The sequence below is a fragment of the Lithobates pipiens genome, unplaced genomic scaffold (assembly GCF_037356315.1).
Source record: "Lithobates pipiens isolate NorthernLeopardFrog02 unplaced genomic scaffold, aLitPip1_a1.2 Scaffold_18, whole genome shotgun sequence".
NCBI lineage: Eukaryota > Metazoa > Chordata > Amphibia > Anura > Ranidae > Lithobates > Lithobates pipiens.
Genome location: NW_027507758.1, coordinates 620,816,926 through 620,842,228, shown reverse-complemented (window position 1 = coordinate 620,842,228; position 25,303 = coordinate 620,816,926). Strand labels below are relative to the sequence as shown.

The window sequence follows — 25,303 nt, the reverse complement described above, 5'->3', positions numbered from 1 at the left end:
AGCAGAAGTCAGTACTATGTAATGTACAACTTATTGTATAGGATAAACAAGTTAGGACTACATAGTATCAGAAGGATGTAATGTACAACACAGAGTATATAGTGCAGGGGTCAGGAGTATGTAATGTACAATATAAATTATATAGTGTAAGGGTCAGGACTCATAATATTGGTATTTAGTAATCAGTGGAAGATTAAATGTTTACATGAGACAAGTTGCAGAGGTCCCACACGGCTGCCTCCCATCTCCTGAGACTGCACTCAGTGACTTGGGTCTGAGACTATACAGACATATCCCTCCACCCGGCACAGCCAGCAAACAACGGAGCAAGTAACCCCAGGAGAATTGTTCTGTCAGAGATCTTTCTAGACCTGGGCATGGGGAAGAAGACCCTCAGCACATACCCCAGGTACCTAAATTTAACACCGCCTATAGTGAAAATGAACATTTTGCTGCCAGCTGAACCCCAGAAGCTACATACATTATATTACCAAAAGTATTTGGACACCTGCCTTTACACGCACATGAACTTTAATGACATCCCAGTCTTTGTGCGTAGGGTCCAGTATTGAGTTGGCCCACACTATAACAGCTTCAACTCTTCTGGGAAGGCTGTCCACAAGGTTTAGGAGTGTGTCTATGGGAATGTTTGACCGTTCTTCCAGAAGCCCTTTTTTGAGGTCAGGCCCTGATGTGGAGGAGAAGGCCTGGCTTGTAGTCTCCGCTCTAAAGCCCCATACACACTATCAGATTTTCTGCTGATTTTTTCCATCAGATTTACCAAAACCATATAATATGAGGTCAAGCCTTAGGGGTTTCAATGTGTATGCAATCAGGCAGGCCCTTCTACTACATGGTTTTGGTAAACCTGAAGGAAAAAATCAGCAGACAATCTGATAGTGTGTATGGGGCTTAATTCATACCAAAGTTGTTCTATCAGGTTGAGGTCAGGACTCTGTAGGCCAGTCAAGTTCCTCCACCCCAAATTCACTCATCCATGTCTTTATGGACCTTGCTTTGTGCACTGGTCCAAATCATTTGGTGGAGGGGGGATTATGGTGTTTGGTTGTTTTTTTAGGGGTTGGGCTTGGCCCCTTAGTTCCAGTGAAGGAAACTCTTAAGGCATCAGCATACCAAGATACTTTGGACAATTTCATGCTCCCAACTTTGTAGAAACAGTTTGGGGATGGCCCCTTCCTGTTCCAACATGACTGTGCACCAGTGCACAAAGCAAGGTCCATAAAGACATGGATGAGTGAGTTTGGGGTGGAGTCCTGACCTCCACCCGATAGAACAACTTTGGGGTGAATTAGAGCAGAGACTGCAAGCCAGGCCTTCTCATCCAACAAGAGTGCCTGACCTCACAAATGCGCTTCTGGAAGAATGGTCAAACATTCCCATAGACACACTCCTAAACCTTGTGGACAGCCTTCCCAGAAGAGTTGAAGTCGTTATAGTTGCAAAGGGCGGGCCAACCCAATATTGAACCCTACGGACTACGACTGGGATGCTATTAAATTTCATGTGCGTATTGGTAATATAGTGTAAATCCAGTCTAGATATATAAATTGTGTCTGCAGCACAGAGAAGGAAGATTATCCAAGAGAAATACAGGATGGGGAAAGCTCAGGAAAGTGACCAGGGTATTACGGGCTGATATCACCCAGCCCTTGCCCTACTCTGGACCAATCAGTGAGCAGTATGGGTGGAGGAAAGTATTTAGTGTTAATGACCCACCTGTGATGATCTCTGTAGGAGTGTCCTCCTCTATAAATGTCCCCGTTATTCCATCCTCCTCCATAGACTGCTGATCATCCCTCATGTACCTCTCTTCTTTAACCTCAACTTTTATATTGATCAGATCTTCACCCTAAACCAAGGGAAAGATCAACAATTTCACCTGTAAAATAAAGGCTTTAATATTGTGACATCACATAAAAAATCATCAGTTTGTCCCCACAAGTCCATCTTCCAGATGCTTCATCCCACCAACCTTGTATAGGTTAAGGATAGTGGAATCCTGGAAATACAGAGGACGGGGACATCTCTCTGGCCGGTTCCCATTACTGGATCCATCTGTAGGAAACACACACATACATAGTACACAGTTACATAGTAGGTGAGGTTGAAAAAAGACACAAAGTCCAACCTATGTGTGTGATTATATGTCAGTATTACATTGTATTAGACATGTGCATTCGTTTTCGTCCGAATGCATTTTCGCCCGAATTTCAGCTATTTTCGTTTTCGTTTTGACAAACGATAACGAAAGCACAAAATCTGAAAAACGAAAGATCCGACATAAATAAATGCTTTATTTTCGTTTTCATTGTTACAACAGTTCGATATAGAATAGGAGATTCGACATGACTCTGACAACAATCTGTGTCTATAGAACCTGTGGTCGAATGTGCCTAACCTTACCTCTATTAGTCCAAGATTATATAGAGAAAATATTCGAGAGAGAAAAAAGATTTGACAGAGAGAAAAGATTCTGCAAGTTACTGTCCTAAAAAGTGTTTGGGGACCCGGGTCCTGCCCCAGGGGACATGGATCAATGCAAAAAAAAAGTTTTAAAAACGGCCGTTTTTTCGGGAGCAGTGATTTTAATAATGATTAAAGTGAAACAATAAAAGTGTAATATTCCTTTAAATTTCGTAGGGGGGGGGGTTGTCTATAGTATGCCTGTGAAGGGGCGCATGTTTCCCGTGCTTAGAATTGTCCCTGCACAAAGTGTCATTTATGCAGGAAAAAAAAGTCCTTTAAAAATCACTCGCAGCTATTATGAATTGTCGGCTCCGTAATACAGAGAACACTCATTGAAAGTCATTGATAAAAAAATAAATAAATAAATTAAAAAAAAGCGTGGGGGTCCCCCAAATTCAATTACCAGGCCCTTCAGGTCTGGTATGGATATTAAGGGGAACCCTGCCTCAAATTTAAGAAAAAATTTGACGTGGGGTTCCCCCTAAATATCCATAACCAGACCCTTCAGGTCTGGTATGGATATTAAGGGGAACCCCGCGTCAAATTTTAAAAAAAATTGACGTGGGGTTCCCCCTAAAAATCCATACCAGACCCTTTATCCGAGCACGCAACCTGGCAGGCCGCAGGAAAAGAGGGGGGGACGAGAGAGCGCCCCCCTCTCCCTCCTGAACCATACCAGGCCACATGCCCTCAACATTGGGAGGATGCTTTGGGGGTCTGTGACCCCTCAAAGCACCTTGTCCCCATGTTGATGAGGACAAGGGCCTCATCCCCACAACCCTGGCCGGTGGTTGTGGAGGTCTGCGGGCGGGGGGCTTATCAGAATCTGGAAGCCCCCTTTAACAAGGGGACCCCCAGATCCCTGCCCCCCCCCTGTTTGAAATGGTAAGGGGGTACAAAAGTACCCCTACCATTTCACAAAGAAAGTGTAAAAAATGGTTAAATAAAACAAACACACTTTTGAAAAATTCCTTTATTAAAAATAAAAAAATAAAAAAAAAAAGATTCCAGCGGCGGTAATCCACTCTTGCTATCCAGCGACGGACGATCATCTCTCCAGCGATGTCTCATCTCATCCAGCACAGCGATCCATCCTTCTTCTGTCTCCTCCACGGAGACACTGCAGGCATTCCGGCGGCTGACGTTTCTTATATACGGAGGGCGGGGCCACCCGTCACCTGACCCCGCCCCCCTCTGACGCAAGGGGAAACCCGGGGTTCCCTGTGACGTAGGGGTGACCCGCACCCCTCTGATGTAACACAGGCAGGTTTCCGTTACATCAGAGGGGGGCGGGGTCACCCATACGTCACGGGGAACCCCGGGTTTCCCCTTGTGTCAGAGGGGGGCGGGGTCAGGTGACGGGTGGCCCCGCCCTCCGTATATAAGAAACGTCAGCCGCCGGAATGCCTGCAGTGTCTCCGTGGAGGAGACAGAAGAAGGATGGATCGCTGCGCTGGATGAGATGAGACATCGCTGGAGAGATGACCGTCCGTCGCTGGATAGCAAGAGTGGATTACCGCCGCTGGAATCTTTTTTTTATTTTTTTATTTTTAATAAAGGAATTTTTCAAAAGTGTGTTTGTTTTATTTAACCATTTTTTACACTTTCTTTGTGAAATGGTAGGGGTACTTTTGTACCCCCTTACCATTTCAAACAGGGGGGGGGCCATGATCTGGGGGTCCCCTTGTTAAAGGGGGCTTCCAGATTCTGATAAGCCCCCCGCCCGCAGACCTCCACAACCACCGGCCAGGGTTGTGGGGATGAGGCCCTTGTCCTCATCAACATGGGGACAAGGTGCTTTGAGGGGTCACGGACCCCCAAAGCATCCTCCCAATGTTGAGGGCATGTGGCCTGGTACGGTTCAGGAGGGAGGGGGGGGGCGCTCTCTCGTCCCCCCCTCTTTTCCTGCGGCCTGCCAGGTTGCGTGCTCGGATAAAGGGTCTGGTATGGATTTTTAGGGGGAACCCCACGTCAATTTTTTTTAAATTTGACGCGGGGTTCCCCTTAATATCCATACCAGACCTGAAGGGTCTGGTTATGGATATTTAGGGGGAACCCCACGTCAAATTTTTTCTTAAATTTGAGGCAGGGTTCCCCTTAATATCCATACCAGACCTGAAGGGCCTGGTAATTGAATTTGGGGGACCCCCACGCTTTTTTTAAATTTATTTTTTTTTTTTTTTTATCAATGACTTTCAATGAGTGTTCTCTGTATTACGGGAGCCGACAATTCATAATAGCTGCGAGTGATTTTAAAGGACTTTTTTTCCTGCATAAATGACACTTTGTGCTGGGACAGTTCTAAGCACGGGAAACATGCACCCCTTCACAGGCATACTATAGACAACCCCCCCCCCCCCTACAAAATTTAAAGGAATATTACACTTTTATTGTTTCACTTTAATCATTATTAAAATAACTGCTCCCGAAAAAACGGCCGTTTTTAAAACTTTTTTTTGCATTGATACATGTCCCCTGGGGCAGGACCCGGGTCCCCAAACACTTTTTAGGACAGTAACTGGCAAATTAGCCTTTAAAATTAGCACTTTAGATTTTGAACGTTGGAGTCCCATAGACTTTAATAGGGTTCTAAAGTATGCTATATAGTTAGCTCCGTCGAATCTTCTTTATACATTCGACACACTTCAAAGACAGATTCGACCGTAATTCATGTGGATTTTCGGACGAATGCAATTTTTGAACGAAAAACAAAATAAATAAAAACGAATTTCGGGAGTAACTAAATAAATTAAGTTTTCGGACGAAAACGAAATATTTTACTCTGCACATGTCTACATTGTATATCCCTGTATGTTGTGGTCGTTCAGGTGCTTATATAATAGTTTCTTGAAACTGCTTTTGCAAAATCCAGATACACCACGTCTATGGGCCGTCCTTTATCTAGACAGCAACTCACCTCCTCATAGAAGGTTAATAGATCGGTTTGGCAAGAACGAATCTTCAGGAATCCATGCCGATTACTGCTAATGATAATGTTCTCATTACAAAATTTTGTATATAGTCCCTTATCACCCCCTCCAAGATTTTACATACTATTGATGTTAGCTAACTCGTCTGTAATTCCCAGGGATGTATTTTGGGCTCTTTTTAAATATTGGTGCTACATTGGCTTTTCTCCAGTCAGCTGGTACCATTTCAGTCAGTAGACTGTCAGTAAAAATTAGGAACAATGGTCTGGCAATTACTTGACTGAGTTCCCTAAGTACCCTCGGGTGCAAGCCATCTGGTCTCGGTGATTTATTAACGTTAAGCTTCCCAAGTCTAATTTGAATTCTGTCCTCTGTTAACCATGGAGGTGCTTCCTGTGATGTGTCATGAGGATAAACACTGCAGTTTTGGTTACTAAAGCCCCCCGATTCCCTTGTGAAGACTGAGGAGAAGAATAAATTCAATACCTTTGCCATCTCCCCATCCTTTGTAAGATGTCCTTATTCTTTATGGGGCCAATATGGTATGTTCTCCCTTTTTTATTGTTTACATACTTAAAGAATTTCTTGGAATTTTTTTTTCTCTCCACTGCTATGTGTCTTTCATGTTTTATCTTAGCCATCCTTATTGCACCCTTACATTTCTTGTTGCATTCTTTATAAAGTCTGAATGCTGATGATGATCCCTCAACCCTGTATTTTTTGAAGGCCTTCTCCTTTGCTTTTATATGCATTTTTACACTGAAGTTAAGCCTTTCAGGACTTTTGTTCTCTCAATTAAATGTATTACCCAATGGGATGCATTGGCTAATGCACTTATTTAATATGCTCTTAAAGCAAACCCATCTCTCCTCCACCTTCTTTGTTCCTAAGATTTTATCTCAATTTATGCCTTCTAGAAAGGTTTGTAGTTTAGGGAAGTTGGCTCTTTTGAAATTCAGTGTCTTTGTATTCCCCTTATGTTTCCTATTTGTGTGATTTATACAGAAGCCAATTGACCTGTGATCGCTGTTACCTAAATTGCCCCATATTTCCACATCCGTGATCAGGTCTGTATTGTTGGTAATCAGTAGATCCGGTAACGCTTTATTTCTAGTTGGTGCGTCTATCATCTGACCCATAAAATTGTCCTGCAAGACATTTAGGAACTGGCAAACCTTAGATGAATGCGCGGTTCCCTCTGCTCAGTCTATGTCTGGATAATTAAAATCCCCCATTATGCTAACACTTCCCATCCTTGCTGCTAATCCAAATTGTGATAGGAGGTCTGTCTCCCCTTCCTCCCTCAGGTTAGGGGGCCTATAGCATACTCCCAGTATTATTTTCCCCTTAGATCCATCCCTTTTAGCTCTACCCATAAGGATTCCACCTCCTTCCTTAGTGATGTCATCTCTCACATTCACTTGTACATTTTTTTTTTTTATATATAGGCATACCCCTCCCTCTTTTTTACCCTCTGTCCTTGAGATAAATGGCATACCCTTGAATGTTTGCTAGCCAATCATGAGAGCTGTTGAACCAGGTCTCTGAAATTCCTACAAAATCCAAATCCTCCTCGTACAGGCTCCTGGCATTGGTGAACATGACCAGTCGCATATTATCCTCTTATTGGGTGTTCCGGGATTGCAACTAGGACTTGCTACTATACTTACCTTGGGTTTATGTGCTTTGGTCAACCTATCACTAATGCCCCCAATACTACCCTCTGGAATATGTTCTGGGCTGATTATCTCTACCTCTGGACCCTCCCCTCCATCGCCTAGTTTAAAATCCCCTCTAACTTTTCTGCCATCGTCATTCCCAGCTGATCTGCACCCTCTTCATTTAGGTGCAGTCCGTCCCTTCTATAGTACCGGTTATCGACTGAGAAGTCGCCCCAGTCCTCCAGGAACCCAAACCCCTCCTTACTACACCAACTCTTCAGCCACTTGTTTACTTCCCTAATCGCCCTCTGCCTTTCTGGTGTGGTTCGATGTACCAGTAGTATTCCCGAGAATACCACCTTGGAGGTCCTTTTCTTCAATTTAGCTCCCAAGTCCCTCAAAATCGTTCTTTAGGACACTCCATCTGCCTCTGACTTTGTCATTGGTGCCAACATGCACCATGACAGCTGGGTCTTCCGCATCCCCTCCCAGTAATTTGTCCACCAGATCCGTGATAAGCCGAATCCGAGCGCCTGATAGACAACATACTGTTCGGCACTTCAGGTCTTTGTAACAGATTGGCCTCTCTGTCCTAAGAATTGAGTCCCCTACCACCAGAATCTGTCTTTCCTTTGCCCCCACTCTTGCTGGAGGAGTTCTTCCCCCGGCAGTTAGGAGAGTCCCTCAGCTCCACCAGTGCTGGTCCTTGACTGGTTTCACCAACCTCACTCAATGGATCGGCCTCCCTGGCACTTCCCCTCTACCTTTCCTGACTGTCACCCATTTACTCTTTGCTAGTGCCTGCACCTCTTTGTCTCCACCCGCTTCTGTGCTGGCCCCTGCCGACACCAGCCGTGTACATTCCTGGCTCTCCTTTAGTATGGAGGGACTTCTCAGTGCTGACAGTTGCTTCCCCAGCTTCAGAACCTGGGCCTCCAGGGAAACAATGAGCTTACATTTTGCACAGCAGTATTCACCCTCAATCGGATGATCAAGGAACGCATAAATGCCGCAAAGATGTACACTGAGTCACCTCTCCACACCCGCCGGGCATTGTAACTATTACATTTAAAGAGGATTGGGGATTATACCCTGTCCAAATTGCCTAACAACTAGCTTCCTGACACTAATACTCAACAAGACAATACACAGGTACTCAAGAAGACAATACACAGGTACTCGCTGACCTACGTGCACCCACAGAACTACTTGCACACATTGACTGAATACATTGTTTCTATGTGTTTATCAGATGATGGGGGATCTAGGTGGAGCCTCCGTACTGCTCTCTCCTTTACAATAAAGTCTCCTCTTACCCGGTGATGTGAGGGGCGGCTGATTGTCCATCATGACGTCCTTGTAGAGATCCTTGTGTCCTTCTAAATACTCCCACTCCTCCATGGAGAAATAGACAGTGACATCCTGACACCTTATAGGAACCTGACACACACAATGATACAGTCACCATCCAGACACATCCCTTGTCTGTTACTGGATAATGTCCCAGAATTCCCGGCACCGCTCACCTCTCCTGTCAGCAGCTCCATCATCTTCTTGGTGACTTCTAGAATCTTCTGCATGTTGTGTCTCTCTGGTGTAATGGAACCACATGGAGGCACTGTGATTGATGAGCCATTGGGATGGCTGGAGGCTGTCATTCGATCCCCAAATGATTTCATTACTACTTCATAATCCTACATTAGAAAAACCAATTATCATTAACAATCCTCCTCACCTCTCCAGTCAGTTCTGTGTTTTATTAATAGTCATGTGGCCTCCCAGAATCCTCCTCACCTCTCCGGTCAGCAGGTAGATGATCTCCAGGGTGAGGTTTAATATCTTCTCAGTCATGGGACTCCGTTCCTCCTCCATCCTCATTGGTGCTGTCATTTGATCTATACAGGTCTCCTTCTAGACTTTGGGAACTGAAAATATTATTTGGATGGTATTGGTCACACAATAATAGGATGTGAAGGAGGGTATAGGAGGGTTGCTGGACATTTAATAACTACTGCCCCAATGGGAAAACATTTAGTTGGAACTGTTTCATTTTTGCTACAGAATCCTGTTGGCCTGTCAGATAAGAAATTCCTATCCTCTCTTGGGTTTGTTTTGTTTCTGAACTGGTTTTGCCAACTTTTCGATCTGCAGACAAGGAATGTGTCAGGTCTGACTTTCTCTGAGCTGGCCACTCAGCTGTCGGCTAATTGCCAGCTCCCATCTCTCTCCACAGTTACTCAGCTGTTGATGATCCTGTTCGTCAGTCCTGCCTACTTAAGCCGTCTAGTCCAGAAGATCTCTGACTTCGCCTTGGTCACATCACAAGAAACTACTTACTTACCTTGTCCACTGGATCCTGCGATGTCCTCCCGCTGTGTGTGCAAACTGTGGACTCCGCCAGATCTATCACAGTGCCGAGTAGGGATGAGCCGAACACCTCCTGGTTCGGTTCACACCAGAACCTTCGAACAGACCAAAAATTCGTAAGAAGTTTAGAACCCTATTAAAGTCTATGGCACTCGAACATTCAAAATCAAAAGTGCTAATTTTAAAGGCTAATATGCAAGATATGCAACAGACAACACCAGCAATAAGGGGTATCTTCAGGTGTATACTGTGCTGGAGGGCACACAACACCCACTTAACTCCTGCAGATGCCTGTATAAGAGAACACCAGCAATAAAGGGTAGATACAGGTGTATACTGTGCTGTGCTGGAGGCACACAACACCAGCTAACTCCTGCAGATGCCTTTATTATAGAACACCAGCAATAAAGGGTAGATACAGGTGTATATTGTGCTGTGCTGGAGGCACACAACACCCGCTAACTCCTGCAGATGCCTGTATTAGAGAATACCAGCATAAAAGGGTAGATACAGGTGTATACTGCGCTGGAGGCACACAACACCCACTTTAACTCCTGCAGATGCCTGAGAAAAGAACACACTGTCCCTGCCTATCTTGCTCTTTCCCTGCACACCGGAACACACTACACAAGGCCGCCGCGCTGGCGGACTTATATAGTGTGGGGCATGTACTAAACCCCCAATTATGGCTCTCCTCACTGCTGGCGCTGTGATTGGCCAAGCATGCGGGGTCACAGTGCATGGTTGGCCAATCATGAGCCAGCAATGCACTGAGATGGCGTAGTGCATTGTGGGCCGTTCGTGCCACACGAATTTGGTGCGAACGGTCCACAAAGTTCTGAATTCGCCGAACAGACGAACGGCCGATGTTCGAGTTGAACACCGAGCTCATCCCTAGTGCCGAGCTTTGTTCCCTGCGAGCGTTGCGACGCATGGGGACGGAGCACGGTGCCAAATTCAAAAAGTGAAAAACACACAATACATACAGTACTCTATAATCTTACAGATTACATTACTGTATCATTATTTTACATCCCTTTGTCCCCAGTGCTTTGTCCAGTGCCCTGCATGCAGTTTTATATTATAAAAACTGTTCTTTCTGCCTGGAAACTGGAGATTGTCCATAGCAACCAAAAAGTCCCTTTACATCAAAAGCGGGTTTAGACCAGCTAGAAATCAGCAATAATAAATTAGAATCACTCGCTGAATTGAGCGATAGTGATTTGTGGGGAAGTCCGTCATCAAACACTGAAAGTAATGACAGCGACAATTCTGCAACTGAGCAAATTTTATTGTTTTTTATTTGATTACATTATTGAATATTTTTTATTATTATTATTTGTTATAATTATTTATAGTTATTATATCATAATTTATGATTTCATATTTCAAACTTTATCATACCTGAGATGTCTACTAGACTCTTCTTTGGACAGATTTAAGTGTGATACTCCTAATGCCGCATACACACGACTAGGTCCGACGGTCTTCCCGACGGACTTTCAGCGGAGGTCCGACGGACTTTCTGAACGAACGGACTTGGCCACACACGAACGGACTAAGTCCATTCGAAAGTTCGTTCATTTTGAATGTGGTGACGTAAACGGGACTAAACAAGGAAGTTCAGTAGCCAATAGCTGCCCTTGCTGGCATCCCTTCTGGCTCCAGATCCTGCTTGCTGTTTCACTACATTGATACCTGACTTCTGGCTTGGCTGACTATCCTTTCCGGTTACTGAACTTTGGCTATGTTTTGACTTAGTTTGTTCTTTTTACTTTTATTATTAAACAAGTGTGATTTAACTGTACTTCTGTCTCTGCCGGATTTCATGGTTTCTGACAGAATGATACATTCAATCCTTATTCTGTCTTTGTGTTTTGCTCTGAGGCAGTACTGTGAAGTCAATGTCAGGTCATCATGATGTCCAGGAAGGGGAACTGATACATTTTGGCCGGAGTTGTTGGCTAATCAGGATAATTGCCAGAACTTCGGCTGCACAGGTCCAATCTCTGGCAGCCTGCTGACTGACAGGAGTGATGTCACTCTCTGCAGTAAGAGAAGGGATTGGATTGGATAGCAGGAGGATGGTGCTGGTGGAGTAGAGAGCTATGGGGGAGGTGTCTGTTCTCCTCCATCTAATGGCAGCCCAGTGTGGGGAGGAGGACAGCAGGGGTGAGGGCTTAGTCCTTTTGGTTGCCAAGTATAACGTAATATCCAGGACATTGTATAGAATGGCAGTGAGCTCCTGGGGCTCTGAATTACAGCACCAGGCACTGACAGACCCTGTGTCATGGCAAGGTATTGGATTGATCCAGATGCACAGCACTGACCCCTGGGCACTCAGTAGTCACTGCAGAAACAGACCTCCTCTAAACCCTTGTACACACGGTCGGACATTCTGACGGAAAATGTCCGATCGGACCGTGTTGTCGGATAATACGACTGTGTGTGGGCTCCATCGGACTGTTTCCGTCGGAATATCCGACGGACCAAGTTTTCCAGCTTGGCTATAAAACTTTCCGACAACATGATCCGATCGGACCTTGTCCGATCATGTGTAAAGAATTCCGATCGGACAAAGTGACAACGTATGCTCAGATCAAATTCCTAGACCAAAGCTATTGGCTACTAGCCTGAACGTAGTCCCGTCGTAACGAAATAACGTCATCACGTTCTGAACAATCGGATTGTCCGACCGTGTGTATGCAACAGTTTCGGACAAAATGGTTGTCGGAATGTCTGATCGTGTGTACAAGGGCTAAGAGTTAGTGCCCACCAAGGGGTGAAGGACTGCCCATCTTCATTCCACTTGGTATTTTGGGAAATTTTATTCGACCAGTGAGACTCCCCTGAGCCCTACAGCTTCCCATTCCCTCAGAGCCCTGCTGCCCACTAACCCTATCAACGGCCCGGATTCCTTAAAGACATCACAGTGACTATGGATGAAGAGGACGGACATGACGGGGGGTTACTGGGTGTAAATAGAAAATAAGATCTTATTACCTCCTCTACTGCCACTTCCAGCAATGTCTCCTCTCTACTTCCTACCGAGTCGCCTCTCACCTGGAACTTCCTGTCTGTACCCGACATCACTTCCTGTCTTGCAGTAGAAGTGAGATCAGCACCCTGTGGAGCTATGAGGAACTGCAGCCCGGAGAAACGTCTCGTAGTGTGAACACGGCCTTGTGCTGTGTGTGTGTGTATGGACTATATATTATTATTATTTATGGTACTTATATAGCGCCATCAATTTATGCAGCACTTTACATATATATTGTACATTCACATCGGTCCCTACCCTCAAGGGGTGAAAATCGAAGGTCCCTAACGCACATACACATACTAGCATACCTCCCAAGTGTCCCTGATTTCGAGGGACTGTCCCTGATTTGGAGCAATGTCCATCTGTTCTTCATTCCTCCTCATTTGTTCCTCATTTTGGTCTGATCTATACAAATGTATAAAAAAAAATGCACTTTTTATCTATCAAAGATGTTTTCCAGCTCTAAACTTTTCATCTGATTTCTAAATTGTTGCATTTGTAAATTCCAAAAGCCAATATAAAGGAATAGTAATGGTAAATAAGCACTTGTGGGTTTAACCAATCTTGTTTTTTTTTTTTTGTACAATTCTTCTTTAGGGGGGCGTGACAAGGGGCATGTCCTATGCCTGCATACTTTTGCTGATAGGTGTCCCTCATTCAAAAAATCCACAGCAAATGGATTTTCTATGGATTTTTTGATTTGATTTTGATGTGACCCACGTTGTTTCAATTAAAGATGGGATTTTAAGTATTTTTCCAGTGTGCGGCTATCCAGAGTATATGTCCTGCTTGTTTGCTCATGGTGTGTGTAATGGTCAACACCTGGGGCTCATCAATAGGAGACAGAGCTTCAGTCCTCGAGGATTAATTTGGAGCGGTGGTTCATCCTTTCTATCAAAACATTGGGAGGTATGCATACTAGGGCCAATTTAGACAGAAGCCATTTAACCTACCAGCATGTCTTTGGAGTGCGGGAGGAAAACCACACAGGCACATGCAAACTCCAGGCAGGTAATGTCATGGTTGGGATTTGAACCAGTGACCTTTTTTACTGATAGGCGAGAGTGCTAACCACTACACCACTGTGCCGCCAATATGGATGGGGTCATCTCCACTCCCACCAGGGGGGGGGGGATATAAATATAGTACTGCCTTCCATTTGAATGTCCGTAAAGAGGCCACATTTTCACTAATTACATTGCCCTATCCCGGGTTTGTTTGCTTGGCAAAATTGGCAACCTATTTGTTCATAGCAGCCAGAAGGACGATCGCTCAAGCACAGAAGAAAACCGAGGTCCCCTTTCAGGAAGTGAAAAATCGCTTGACGTTAGGGTTGCCACCTGTACGGGATTCACCGGGTTCTGAATCATCTGCCCGGTTTTCAGACTGCCTGAAACCCGGACATACCATTCGGGCAGGGGGAGCTTCATTAGGAGACTTGCCACTGTGGAGAGAGTCACAGCAGCAGTGTCATTGCTTCTCAATAAATACACACACTGTGCTGGTCTGTGTGTTGGGAATCTGAAGCTCTTTTCTGTCCCCCCACCCCCTCCAGGGTCTCTGTGACCCCCCCCCCCCCCCTCTCCAATCACTAGCTGGAATGAGCATGCCCCCTCCTGAACCATACCAGACCACATGACCTCAACCTATGGAGAGCATCTTGCCAAGTCCATAGTGGTTATTTTCCTAAGGAAAGTTTACTAGGGTGGAAAGTTTCAGGAGGATTTCTTTTGCATCTATTGCATTCAAGGGTTAAGATAAGGAGAATTGGAAGAGACAGCAAGCGAGTCTGCAGCCCGATTGGTCACAGCCCACTCACAGCATCTCCCAAGCAGCAGACTTATCTATCTATACAAACATCTCCCATCCTCTGTCCAGATTATGTGAAGTTAATTTATGACCATTCATGTAACCCTGTGTATATATGGTGAGTCTACACCTCTGTTTGTACTTACTCAAAGCCTGGATAACACGGGATTACATGAATGGTCATCAATTACCTTCACATCACCTGGACATACAGAGTAGGGTTGTCCCGATACCACTTTTTTTTTCTTGTCAAATTTGTTTATTGAATTTTAACAATTAGTATACATAAGTACATATGGTGGCAGTAAAAGAAAAGATCACTTATATGTAGGGCTGTGGAAATTAAACATTAATTCCTTGATTTGTTAAGGAATCTAATGTAAATAATGATAATCAGAAAATGTCTATTTGCTTATGTGCATTCATGTTCCTATGCTCCTTACTTATTGTGTAGTATACAGATTGGCTCTCTGTTCAGAGTTTAAAATGGCGTCTGTACCCTACATCCCACGCGTTAGAAGAATGCATTTGAGATAAGAGAACCAGCTTCAACCGAACTTCAAGCATCAAGTTTCTCCATTTCTCTTGTATTTTAACCAATAAGATGTACCAATTAGACTGACATAGTAATGACGTATCTTTCTGTATAAAATATCAACACCGCCCACGAATAAATCAGAAGTTAGAAGTAGCCCAGCTGAACATGTCTCAGAGAGTGTTTACTTCTAATGTGCATGCACATTTATACTCTTTAATTGGAAATACCAGCAGATAACCTCAAACTAGTTTGTAGTTCTTATCCATTTCAGATTAATTGATACATTTTTTTGATCGATCAAAATTCTTTTGATCGGTACTCACCTCTAAGCCGGATCCCAGGTATTCAGGGAGTTCCGTCAGAGATCCGGTGACGTCACGGACATCAATGTCACTGGACTCCTCCCCCCTTCCCCAAGTGCCTCCGTCTGCTAACGAAGGGAAGGGGGGGAGGAGTCCGGTGACGTGGAAGTTCTGATTGAATGGAACGCGTACGGGGGAGGAGCTACGCATGATGTCACCCGCTGCTGCCCTACGGAACTAACACGATTGTCGGCTTTACATGCTGTGTTTTTATCATCTTTCTGTGAGTAGTTTGTGTTTGAACAGAAAAATGAAATCTTATACTTAAGCAGTGAGCACTTAGATATTTTCTTTCTACTCATGACCTGGCATCCTTGCTGAGATCTAAGGAGACGTGAGAGAAGTTTATGGTCCGTGTTAACCCTTTTGATACCCGCTTGCATGACCACCTGTTTGCACAGGGGTCCATGCCATAAGGTGAGAGTGATTAGTTAGACCGGAGGTGGAGAGATTGTCATGCTACTGTGGAAAAAAAAAATCACTTACATCAGTGCTACAGTTTGAATTTAAAACGTATTTGTGTGAACTGTGAAGTTAAGTCATGGATTGTGGAAACTAACTAGTGTCGGGTGATTGTATATAGTGTATACCACATTTACCACTGACTAATGAAGAGTTGCAATGCAAGGAGATCAGCTAAAAGTAGTTGGATCTGTATGTGCGTTATAATTAACCGAAATTAGTTGATCGATTTAAAAAAAAAAAATCGAACACAAAAATTTTAATCAGTAACAGCCCTACATATATGGTAATAATATTGAGTTGTAGTTCCAACATGAACTAAAAGTAGTTTAACTAAAACAATTTTAGCATAGCTCTAACTACTCAAAAGATTGCGTCATACATTGTATAAGAGAGGATAAAACCAACTTGGACCAGGTCAATATAAGATAACTTCAGATAAAAAAAAAAGGTCTTAATTATTATCAAGAGTATCGTTATTAAATAAAAATAAAAAGAAATAATTTATTATAGAAACTAAAATCTTATACTACATATTGGAACTACGTACAATTGGTTCAATACAATTTTTTTAAGACCGAGTACAAGTACCGATACTTCTTTTTCAAGCAGTCGCCGATACCACTTACCAATACTTTTTTTAATGTCATGTGACAGTTTGACTGATAGGCACTGATAAGTGGCACTGACTGATGGCTGGCACTAATAGATGGCACTGACTGATGGGGACTCATAGATGGCACTGACTAATGGGGACCGATAGGTGGCACTTATGGGCATTGATAGATGGCACTTATTGGTACACCCTGCACTCGGCCGCAGTAAGCAGCAGCAGACATCTTGTTACACGCAGCCCAAACTATATGGACTGGGTGTAACAAGATGTCCGCTGCTGGCTTACTGCAGTCGAGTGCAGGATGTACTGAGATGGGTGTCAGGATGTTCAGCCTCTGACCGTGACCGAATGTGATGGCTCCGGTCACCGATCCTGATGTGGCTGTGCCCTGCACCCCTGCCAGCTTACCTAGCTAGTTCCACTGCAGGTGAGGACCCGCTCTCTGCTCTGCTGACTCCGGCCGGCCTCTCCGTCCACCTACTGTCTCGGCCCACCCTCTGACTCTGCCCGTCAACCAGGTATCGGATAAGGCATCGGGAGCATTTTTGCGAGTACAAGTACTCGCGCAAATGCTCATTATCTGTCCCAAATACGGATACTAGTATCGATATCGGGACAACCCTAATACAGAGTGCTGGGGGCTGGCATCTTATAACAGGAAATTGTTTTCATTGAGTAGTCAGCCACAAGGTTACATCCTGTGATGTGTTACTAACAATACAGTTGTGGTTGTTATACCCCTCCTTTTTCTGTGTAAAAACTGAGGAGACTAAAGAATTTAGTAGAGTTGCCTTCTCCTTGTCATCTGTAACCATCTTCACTTCATCATCCTTTATGGGGCCTTTGTGTTCCGACCTCACCTTTTTACTTTTGATATAGTTCAAAAAATGTATTTGGATTTTTCTTACTCTCCTCCACTATGTGTCTCTAGTGCTCTATCTTAGCCACCCTGATTGAGTTCTTAGCCCTTGTACACACGGTCAGAGATTCCGACGGAATGTGTCTGATCGGACCGTTTTGTCGGATATTCCGACTGTGTGTGGGCTCCATCGGACTGTTTCCGTCTGAGTATCCGACAGGCCAAGTTTTCCAACTTGTTGGTAAAATTTTCCGACAAAATGCTCCGATCGGACATACTCCGATCATGTGTAGAGAATTCCGATCGGACAAAGTGCCACGCAAGCTCAGATCAAATTCCTACACCAAAGCTATTGGCTACTAGCGTGAACGTAGTCCCGTCGTAACGAAATAACGTCACCACGTCAGATTTTCCAACAACTTTGTCTGACCGTGTGTATGCAACAGTTTCGGACAAAATCCGACGGATTTGGTTGTCGGAATCTCCGACCGTGTGTACAAGGGCTTACACTTCTTGTTGCATTCCTTTTAGTGTTGGAATGCTGACAATGACCCCTCCGCTTTATATTTTTTTAAGGCCATTTATTTTGTCTTTAATAGGACTTTTTATGCTATGGTTCAGCCACCCAGGTTTAACCTTTGTTCTTCTGTATTTATTGCCCATTAGAATGAACGTGGTGATACCTTTAATTAATATGTTCTTTTTCTTCTGGTGTTTAATGTATCTAGGATTTGGTCCCTTTTAATATCTTACAATATTAAGCAAAGTTTTCAAAACTTGGCTCGCCTGAAATTTAGTGTTCTTGTACTACCCTTGTGCATCCTTTTCCTATCATTTATGCTGAATGTAATTATCCTGTGGTCCCTAGATCCCAAATTGTCCTGTATTTCCACATCTGTGATCAGATGTGATTCATTTGTAATTAATATATCTAGCAATGCATCTTTTCTAGTTGTGGAATCCACCAATTTGGACATGAATTTGTCCTGTTGGACATTTAATACATTTACGGGCCTTTAATGAGTGAGCTGTCCCTTCTGCCCAGTCAGCATCTCTGGATAGTTGAAGTCCCCTATTACGATGACATTTCCCTGCCTCGCTGCTGTTCCTAACTGTGAAAGTAGATCCAACTCCTCCTCCTCCTTCAGGGTGGGGGCCTGTAACATACCCCCACTATTCATTTCCCACTTGCTTCTTCTCTTTGGAGTTCTACCCACACGGATTCCACCTCCCCCATGCCCCATCCTTGATGTCATTCCTCTCTTCCACCAGTAAGGCAATCTTGATATACAGGCACATCCCTCCCCCTTGTCTACCCTCCCTGTCCCTCCGATACCAGGAATACCACTGGATATTTGCCTGCCAGCCAGCCAGCCATGTGAGCTGTCAAACCAAGTTTATGTTATTCCTATGAAGTCCACATCCTCCTCGTGTAACAGCAGCTCCAGCTCCTCCATTATCTTAACTAGGCTCCAGGCATTTGTGAACATGCCCCTCAGTTTTGTACGGGTGCGTATTATTTCCTCCTTAGGTTTTCTGAGGCTGCGATTTTGAGCTGTCCACTCATTCACTCCAGAATTAGATGCTATGGATATAATATCACTAGTGCCTCTGCTATTTCCCTCTGTTCTACGCTCACTGCTGCCTCTATCTTCCTCTAAACCCTCCCCCTGCCACCTAGTTTAAAGGCCCCCTCCACATTTTTGGCCATCATTTCTCCACAATAGAGCTGCACCCTCCCCATTAAGGTGCAGACCATGCCTACTAAAGAGCCGGTAACCAAATGATAAGTCAGCCCAGTTCTCCAGGAACTGAAAACCCTCTTTCCTACACCAGCTTCTCAGCCACTTGTTCAGTTCCCTAAGCTCCTGCTGCCTCTCTGGTGTGGCTTGAGGCACAGGCAGTATTTCTGAGAATACTACCTTGGAGGTCCTGCACTTCAATGTGGCTCCTAAATCCATGAAATCATTTTTAAGGATGCTCCACCCTCCTCATACTCTGTCATTGGTTCCAACGTGTACCATGACCGCTGGGTCCTCCCCAGCTCCATCCAATAATCAGTCCAGCCGATCTGCCGAACCCGAGCATCCAGTAAACAACATACCATTTAGCAATCACGGTCTTTGTAACAGATTGCCCTATCTGTCTAATAATTAAGTCCCCTATTACCAGTACCTGTCTACCCTTGCATGTGTCCTTGCCCCATCCCTTCTTACCGGAGTGGTCATTCCCCTGAAAGATAGGGAAGGGAGGCTTCTCTAGCAATGCCACCCCTGAGTTGATATTCCCAACATCACGAAACTTGGCATATTTGTTGGGATGTACCAGCTCAGGACTAGCCTCCCTGAGGCTCTTCCCCTTACCTCTCCTTCTAACTGTCACCCAGCTACCTACCTCTGGCTCTTGTACCTCCATATCCACCCCCTACACTGGCCCCTGCCAGCACCTGCTAAGGAATGTCGAAGTTCCTTTCCAGGTTGTTGATGCTGCGCAGTGTAGTGTTGCCACCAATTCTCTAGATCCAGGATCTGAGCTATCAGAGAAACGACTAGCTGACATTTCGCACAGCAGTGTGCGCCCTCCAACGGCTCTTCAAGGAACGCATTCATGAAGCAAGATGTGCACTGGCTGGCATCCCCAATCCTGTTGGACATTTTTACCCGCTACTATAATGGGGATATTAAAAGGCTACTCTCGGTATTCTACACTACTCCAAATTACTCTTTGTGCTATTGCTGTTTTAAGTTACTCAAGGTTACTCCCATTACTCCACTTTGTTTCAAATTACTCTAAGTTACCAGTACTCAAGTTACCACAGGTATTACTTCCAGTACCCAAGATCACTACAGGTATTACTTCCCAGTACTCCAAGCTACTACAGGTATAACTCGCAGTACTCCAAGTTTTTACACTGTTTACAAAAGCTTACACCACAAAGTTTACTCAGCCAAAAAAAGGCAATGACTCAAATTTTATACTGCATTCAATGGCCAACACGGCACAACATTTCATCCATGACTTTGGTGATCTCTGATCTCCTTATGAACTGTTTCTTACATGATGAAGATCAGCCATGGAGTATATCTGAGGTGTATATCAGGGTGTGCTTCTTCCCCACATGAGAGCTGTGATGTCCAGCAACATTCATATGGTAGGCATTTCCCGCACTCAAGGCACTAATACACCTCGAGGGTTGTGTGGGATCCCTGATGTACAGGAAGACAGGACTTCAGTGACAAACAATTCCCTCACTCAGGACAGGAAGGTGGCTTCTCTCTTGTGTGCAATCTCTGGTGTCTGTAAAGATTGGACTTCTGTGAAAAACATTTCCCACAATCAGAACAGGAATACGGCTTCTCTCCTGTGTGCAATCTCTGATGTGTGACAAGCTCTGATTTTTGAAGAAAACATTTCCCACAGTCAGAACAGGAATGCGGCTTCTCCCCTGTATGCAGTCTCTGATGTCTATAAAGATGTGACTTTTCTGAATAACATTTCCCACACTCAGGACAGGAATATGGCCTTTTTCCCATGTGCAGTCTCTCATGTCTGTTAAGATGTGACTTATCTGAAAAACATTTCCCGCACATCGGACAGGAATATGGCTTTTCCCCTGTGTGAGACCTCTGATGTGTGACAAGTTGTGATTTTTGTACAAAACATTTCCCGCATTCGGAACAAGAAAACGGCTTCTCACCTGTGTGCAATCTTTGATGATTATAAAGACAGGACTTATCTGAAAAACTTTTCCCACACTCAGGACAAGAATATGGCTTCTCACCCGTGTGCAATCGCTTATGATTTATAAGATTGGATTTATCTGAAAAACGTTTTCCACACTCAGAGCAAGAATACGGCTTCTCACCTGTGTGGGATCTTTTATGCACATTAAGATCAGATTTAAAATGGAAACACTTCCCGCACTCAGCACAGGAAAACCTCTTCTTTGTTGGAAGGACGGCACCGTCCCTCACAGTCTGAGGTTCCTCAGGATAAGAGGAATACGATGGTCCATCTACACTGTGTGGTGCCGGATGAACATTTGAGGTAGTCGGGTTTTCTCCTGGACTATACTGTGTGATGTCCTCATCTTCTACTTTACAGTCTGGAGACAGAGTGAGACAATCCTCTGAGGTTTTCCTCATCTCCCGTCCATCTACTAAAATAGAAATAAAACGATTATTACTAGACATGAGCTGATTGGTTCCCCTAAACCAGGACTCCGCCCACATCAGACAGCTTTGTCTCTGAGGATCTTACAATTCCCCCCTCAAGGTAACTAGTAAATGGGTCCTCTGATCTCCTACCAGATCATTTCTTTATTCATGGACCTTAGTCAGAGAGTGAGGAAACAACGAGAACTGTCTTTTATAGGAGTGACAGTGATGAGGGGATTATAGGACGAGTGTCCCCTCCCCCTCTATCACTCATTGCCATCTTCCCAACAAAAGAAGTCCTGCACTTCCTTATTTAGTCCATGATTTAGTCATGAATAACAGTGGGGCTAAGCCCCACCAGAGGTCAGAGAGTGAGGATGGGGGGAGAACAACCAAGATGAAGACTGGACTGATCCTGAAGACCCCCATCATTGGGTTATTGACTCCTCCCCCTCATTATCACTTTCTGTTTAAGGTTCCAAAGTTTGAGGATGTTATCACATTATTATCAACATGTAAAAGTCTGTGCTCCAATCAAATCATCAGATGTAAAAAGTCCAGCTGGTAGGAAATGAGTATAACAAAAGAGAATACATATTATGTGTATAGCAGAGGGGCAAGAGCAGAAGTCAGGACAAATTGTTGCATAAAGGTACAACGGTTAGGACTATATAGTATCAGGACACTGTAACACACAAGATAGTGTATATAGTGCAGGGGTCAGGAGTATGCAATGTACAACACAGATTATATAGTACAGGGGTCAGGACTATGTAATGAACAACAGAGTATATGGGGCAGGGGTCAGGACTATGCAATGCACAACATAGTTTATTTAGTGCAAGGATGAGAACTATGTAATGTACAATGAAAATGGAGTATGAACAACCACTAAAAGTCACCCAGTGCACAAGGATGTTAGACAATTTGCATCTGCGTTCCTAAATCCTCTAACCCTCACAAAAGTAAAAAAACACACAACTCAACAGAGATTTTAGGTTGCACTTGTACTAATTCAAAAAGTTATAGCACCTCAAAAGGTGATAATGTCATAATAAAACAATAAATGATCCCCTTAGAAATCTACATATATTTATCAATAAATAAATAGTTCACACAGCCGACAAGTGAATAATCCAACTCCTAAATTATATCACGAGTAAAAAAAAAATTTTTGTATCACAAACAATATTGGTGACTTGTCTTTGTTTCCTGTGTCACAGTGCAGAGCAAAAAAGGATATTTACAAAAATGTAACAAAATATTATCAGATTGTTAAACTGCTTCATAAAAATATACAGAAAGGGGTCAAAATTCAATGCACAATAAATCTATATCTTGTCCAACTGAAAGTGCATTCCAGCTCAGGAAAGTGACCAGGGGATTACAGGCCGATATAACTCTGTCCTATTCTGCACCAATCAGTGAGCAGTATGGGTGGAGGAATGTATTTAGTGTTAATGACCCACCTGTGCTGATCTCTGTAGGAGTGTCCTCCTCTATAAATGTCCCCGTTATTCCATCCTCCTCCATAGACTGCTGATCATCCCTCACATACCAATCGTCTTCTTCTTCTTCGTCTTCTGATTTAACCTCAACTTTTAAATCTATCAGATCTTCACTCTAAACCAAAAACATGAGAGATAATATTATCTGTAAAATCTAAGCTTTAATATTATGACATAACATAAGTCCATGTTCTAGATGCTCCATCCCTACATACTCTCATCATTCTTTTTATAATCTTCTTTGACATCAGTAGTGTAGTCCTCTAGGTTTCCAATCTCAATATTTCATAAAACATTCATAGTAACAAACTATGCTGTGTATAATTCATAACTACCAATAATTGTCAGTCATCTACCTGATGATGGTGGGGGATGGTGTGACCTTCCTGTGTGGAATCCCGGGAATACAGAGGACGGGGACATCTCTCTGGTGGGTTTCTGTTACTTGATGGCTCCATCATGATGTCCTTGTAGAGATCCTTGTGTCCTTCAGAAAGGTGCCTCATCACTCCATACTCCTCATCCTCTTCTTCAAACTCTTCTTTAATAACAATATTATAACCCCAGAGGTTTTCACTCTGAAATATATAATAAAACATTAATCGTAACAAATACACTTGTGTAAAAGTCTTGACTATTAGTGATTGTTCCTCATCTACCTGATGATGGTAAGGGATGGTGTGACCTTCCTGTGTGGAATCCCGGGAATACAGAGGACGGGGACATCTCTCTGGTGGGTTCCCATTACTGGATCCATCTGTAGGAAACACACACACTGACTGAATACATTGTTTCTATGTGTTTATCAGATGATGGGGGATCTAGGTGGAGCCTCCGTACTGCTCTCTCCTTTACAATAAAGTCTCCTCTTACCCGGTGATGTGAGGGGCGGCTGATTGTCCATCATGACGTCCTTGTAGAGATCCTTGTGTCCTTCTAAATACTCCCACTCCTCCATGGAGAAATAGACAGTGACATCCTGACACCTTATAGAAACCTGACACACACAATGATACAGTCACCATCCAGACACATCCCTTGTCTGTTACTGGATAATGTCCCAGAATTCCCAGCACCGCTCACCTCTCCTGTCAGCAGCTCTGTGATCTTGGTGGTGACTTCAGGAATCTTCTTTTTATTCTATCAGGGAGGGAGGTGGAGACAATTTGATGGTCAAATGATCACTAGACTTCACGGGAGGAAAAAAAAAATCAATATTTGAACATGAATAGTAAAATCAAATGACATTCTCAGAATCCTCCTCACCTCTCCGGTCAGGTCTGTGCTTTATTAATAGAGATAAGAATGATGACATGTGACCTCCCAGAATCCTCCTCACCTCACTGTTTAGATCTCCATTTTATTAAATCCCCACATCACATTTTAGGATGAATATCTGAGGCTGGGACCATTATGGAAAAATTTGTTTTCAGGACATTTACTACAAATAACATTATAAAATAAAGATACGCATATTCAAATCCCCCCTAAATAAATCGCCCACCCCCCCCCCCCCCAAAAAAGTCATATAATCTTTTAGTACAGACTGATGAGGGGAGAATGTGATCTCCAAAATGAAGAGAATGTTCCGCCCCCGTAAGCAGGGAAATGTTCTGCCCCTGAAGGGGTTAATCTAGGTTTCCACACTATATATGTGTGTATCTCCATCTGCTGGAGATAAAAGACATCACAGTGACTATGGAGGAAGAGGACGGACATGACGGGGGGGGGGGGGGGGATTACTGGGTGTAAATAGAAAATAAGATCTTATTACCTCCTCTGCTGTAACTTCCAACAATGTCTTCTCTCTACTTCCTCCCGACTCACCTCTCACCCGAAACTTCCTATTTATACCTGACATCACTTCCTGTCTGCATTCCATAGAGACTTAAATTTTCAGTAGAAGAGAGATCACCACCTGGTGGAGCTCAGTGGAACTGCAGCCCTGAGAAACAGTGTGAACATGACCTTGTGTTGTGTGTGTGTATGTACTGTATATCCTTATAGATGGTTTCATCTCTATTCCCACCAAGGAGGATAGAAATATATTACTGCTTAGTCCAGCCTCTCAGCCAGGGTTCCTCCAAAGCTTTCTGGGGGTTCCTTGAGCAATGAACAATTTCTGTCTATCAGTAACGACTGACATCAATGATCTGTAGGGGGGGCAGTCTTTCTACTAAGAACGATGTAAGTAAACCTGGGGAAGGATCCAGGATACCCTGAATCCTACAGACCTATATCCCTATTACAAGTGGATATCAAGATCTTGGCGAAGATCTTGGCCACTAGGCTAAATCGAGTTATACTGTCTCTTGTCCACCCCGATCAAACCGGATTCATGCCGGGGAAGAACACGGCTATGAACATCCGGGGGTTGTTTATGAATCTACAGGCGCGCCATGAAAACGCGGGCTCGCGAGTCATTGTAGCGTTAGACACAGCGAAGGCGTTCGACTCGGTAGAATGGCCCTACCTGTGGGAATGCCTCGGTAGCTTCGGATTCG

The 25,303-nt window shown here is 44.0% G+C and overlaps 2 protein-coding genes across 4 annotated transcripts in view; both read right to left on the bottom strand.

The window, feature by feature from the left end:
* The window catches only part of LOC143989475 (uncharacterized), a 28,052-nt gene extending 3,447 nt beyond the window's left edge, over positions 1-24,605 (bottom strand). Inside the window, exons 1-5 of one of the 3 annotated variants that reach the window (XM_077489617.1) lie at positions 24,574-24,605; positions 23,883-23,988; positions 8,395-8,518; positions 1,994-2,076; positions 1,738-1,870 (exon numbers count right to left, since the gene is read on the bottom strand). In XM_077489617.1, the coding sequence (XP_077345743.1) occupies positions 1,738-1,870; positions 1,994-2,076; positions 8,395-8,479 (301 nt within the window). In that variant the 5' untranslated portion in view covers positions 8,480-8,518; positions 23,883-23,988; positions 24,574-24,605. Of the gene's footprint in view, positions 1-1,737; positions 1,871-1,993; positions 2,077-8,394; positions 8,773-8,872; positions 12,125-12,448; positions 12,659-23,882; positions 23,989-24,573 lie in introns of those variants that run through there. The other 2 variants (XM_077489614.1, XM_077489615.1) reach the window with 2 other exon arrangements.
* Positions 1-24,857, bottom strand: part of LOC143986854 (uncharacterized) — a 218,624-nt gene extending 193,767 nt beyond the window's left edge. The window contains 5 exon segments of the mRNA XM_077485262.1: positions 23,156-23,377; positions 23,459-23,556; positions 23,673-23,796; positions 23,883-23,939; positions 24,574-24,857. Coding sequence (XP_077341388.1) covers positions 23,156-23,377; positions 23,459-23,556; positions 23,673-23,796; positions 23,883-23,939; positions 24,574-24,681 — 609 coding nt within the window. The 5' untranslated portion in view covers positions 24,682-24,857.
* Positions 24,858-25,303: the final 446 nt, after the last annotated feature.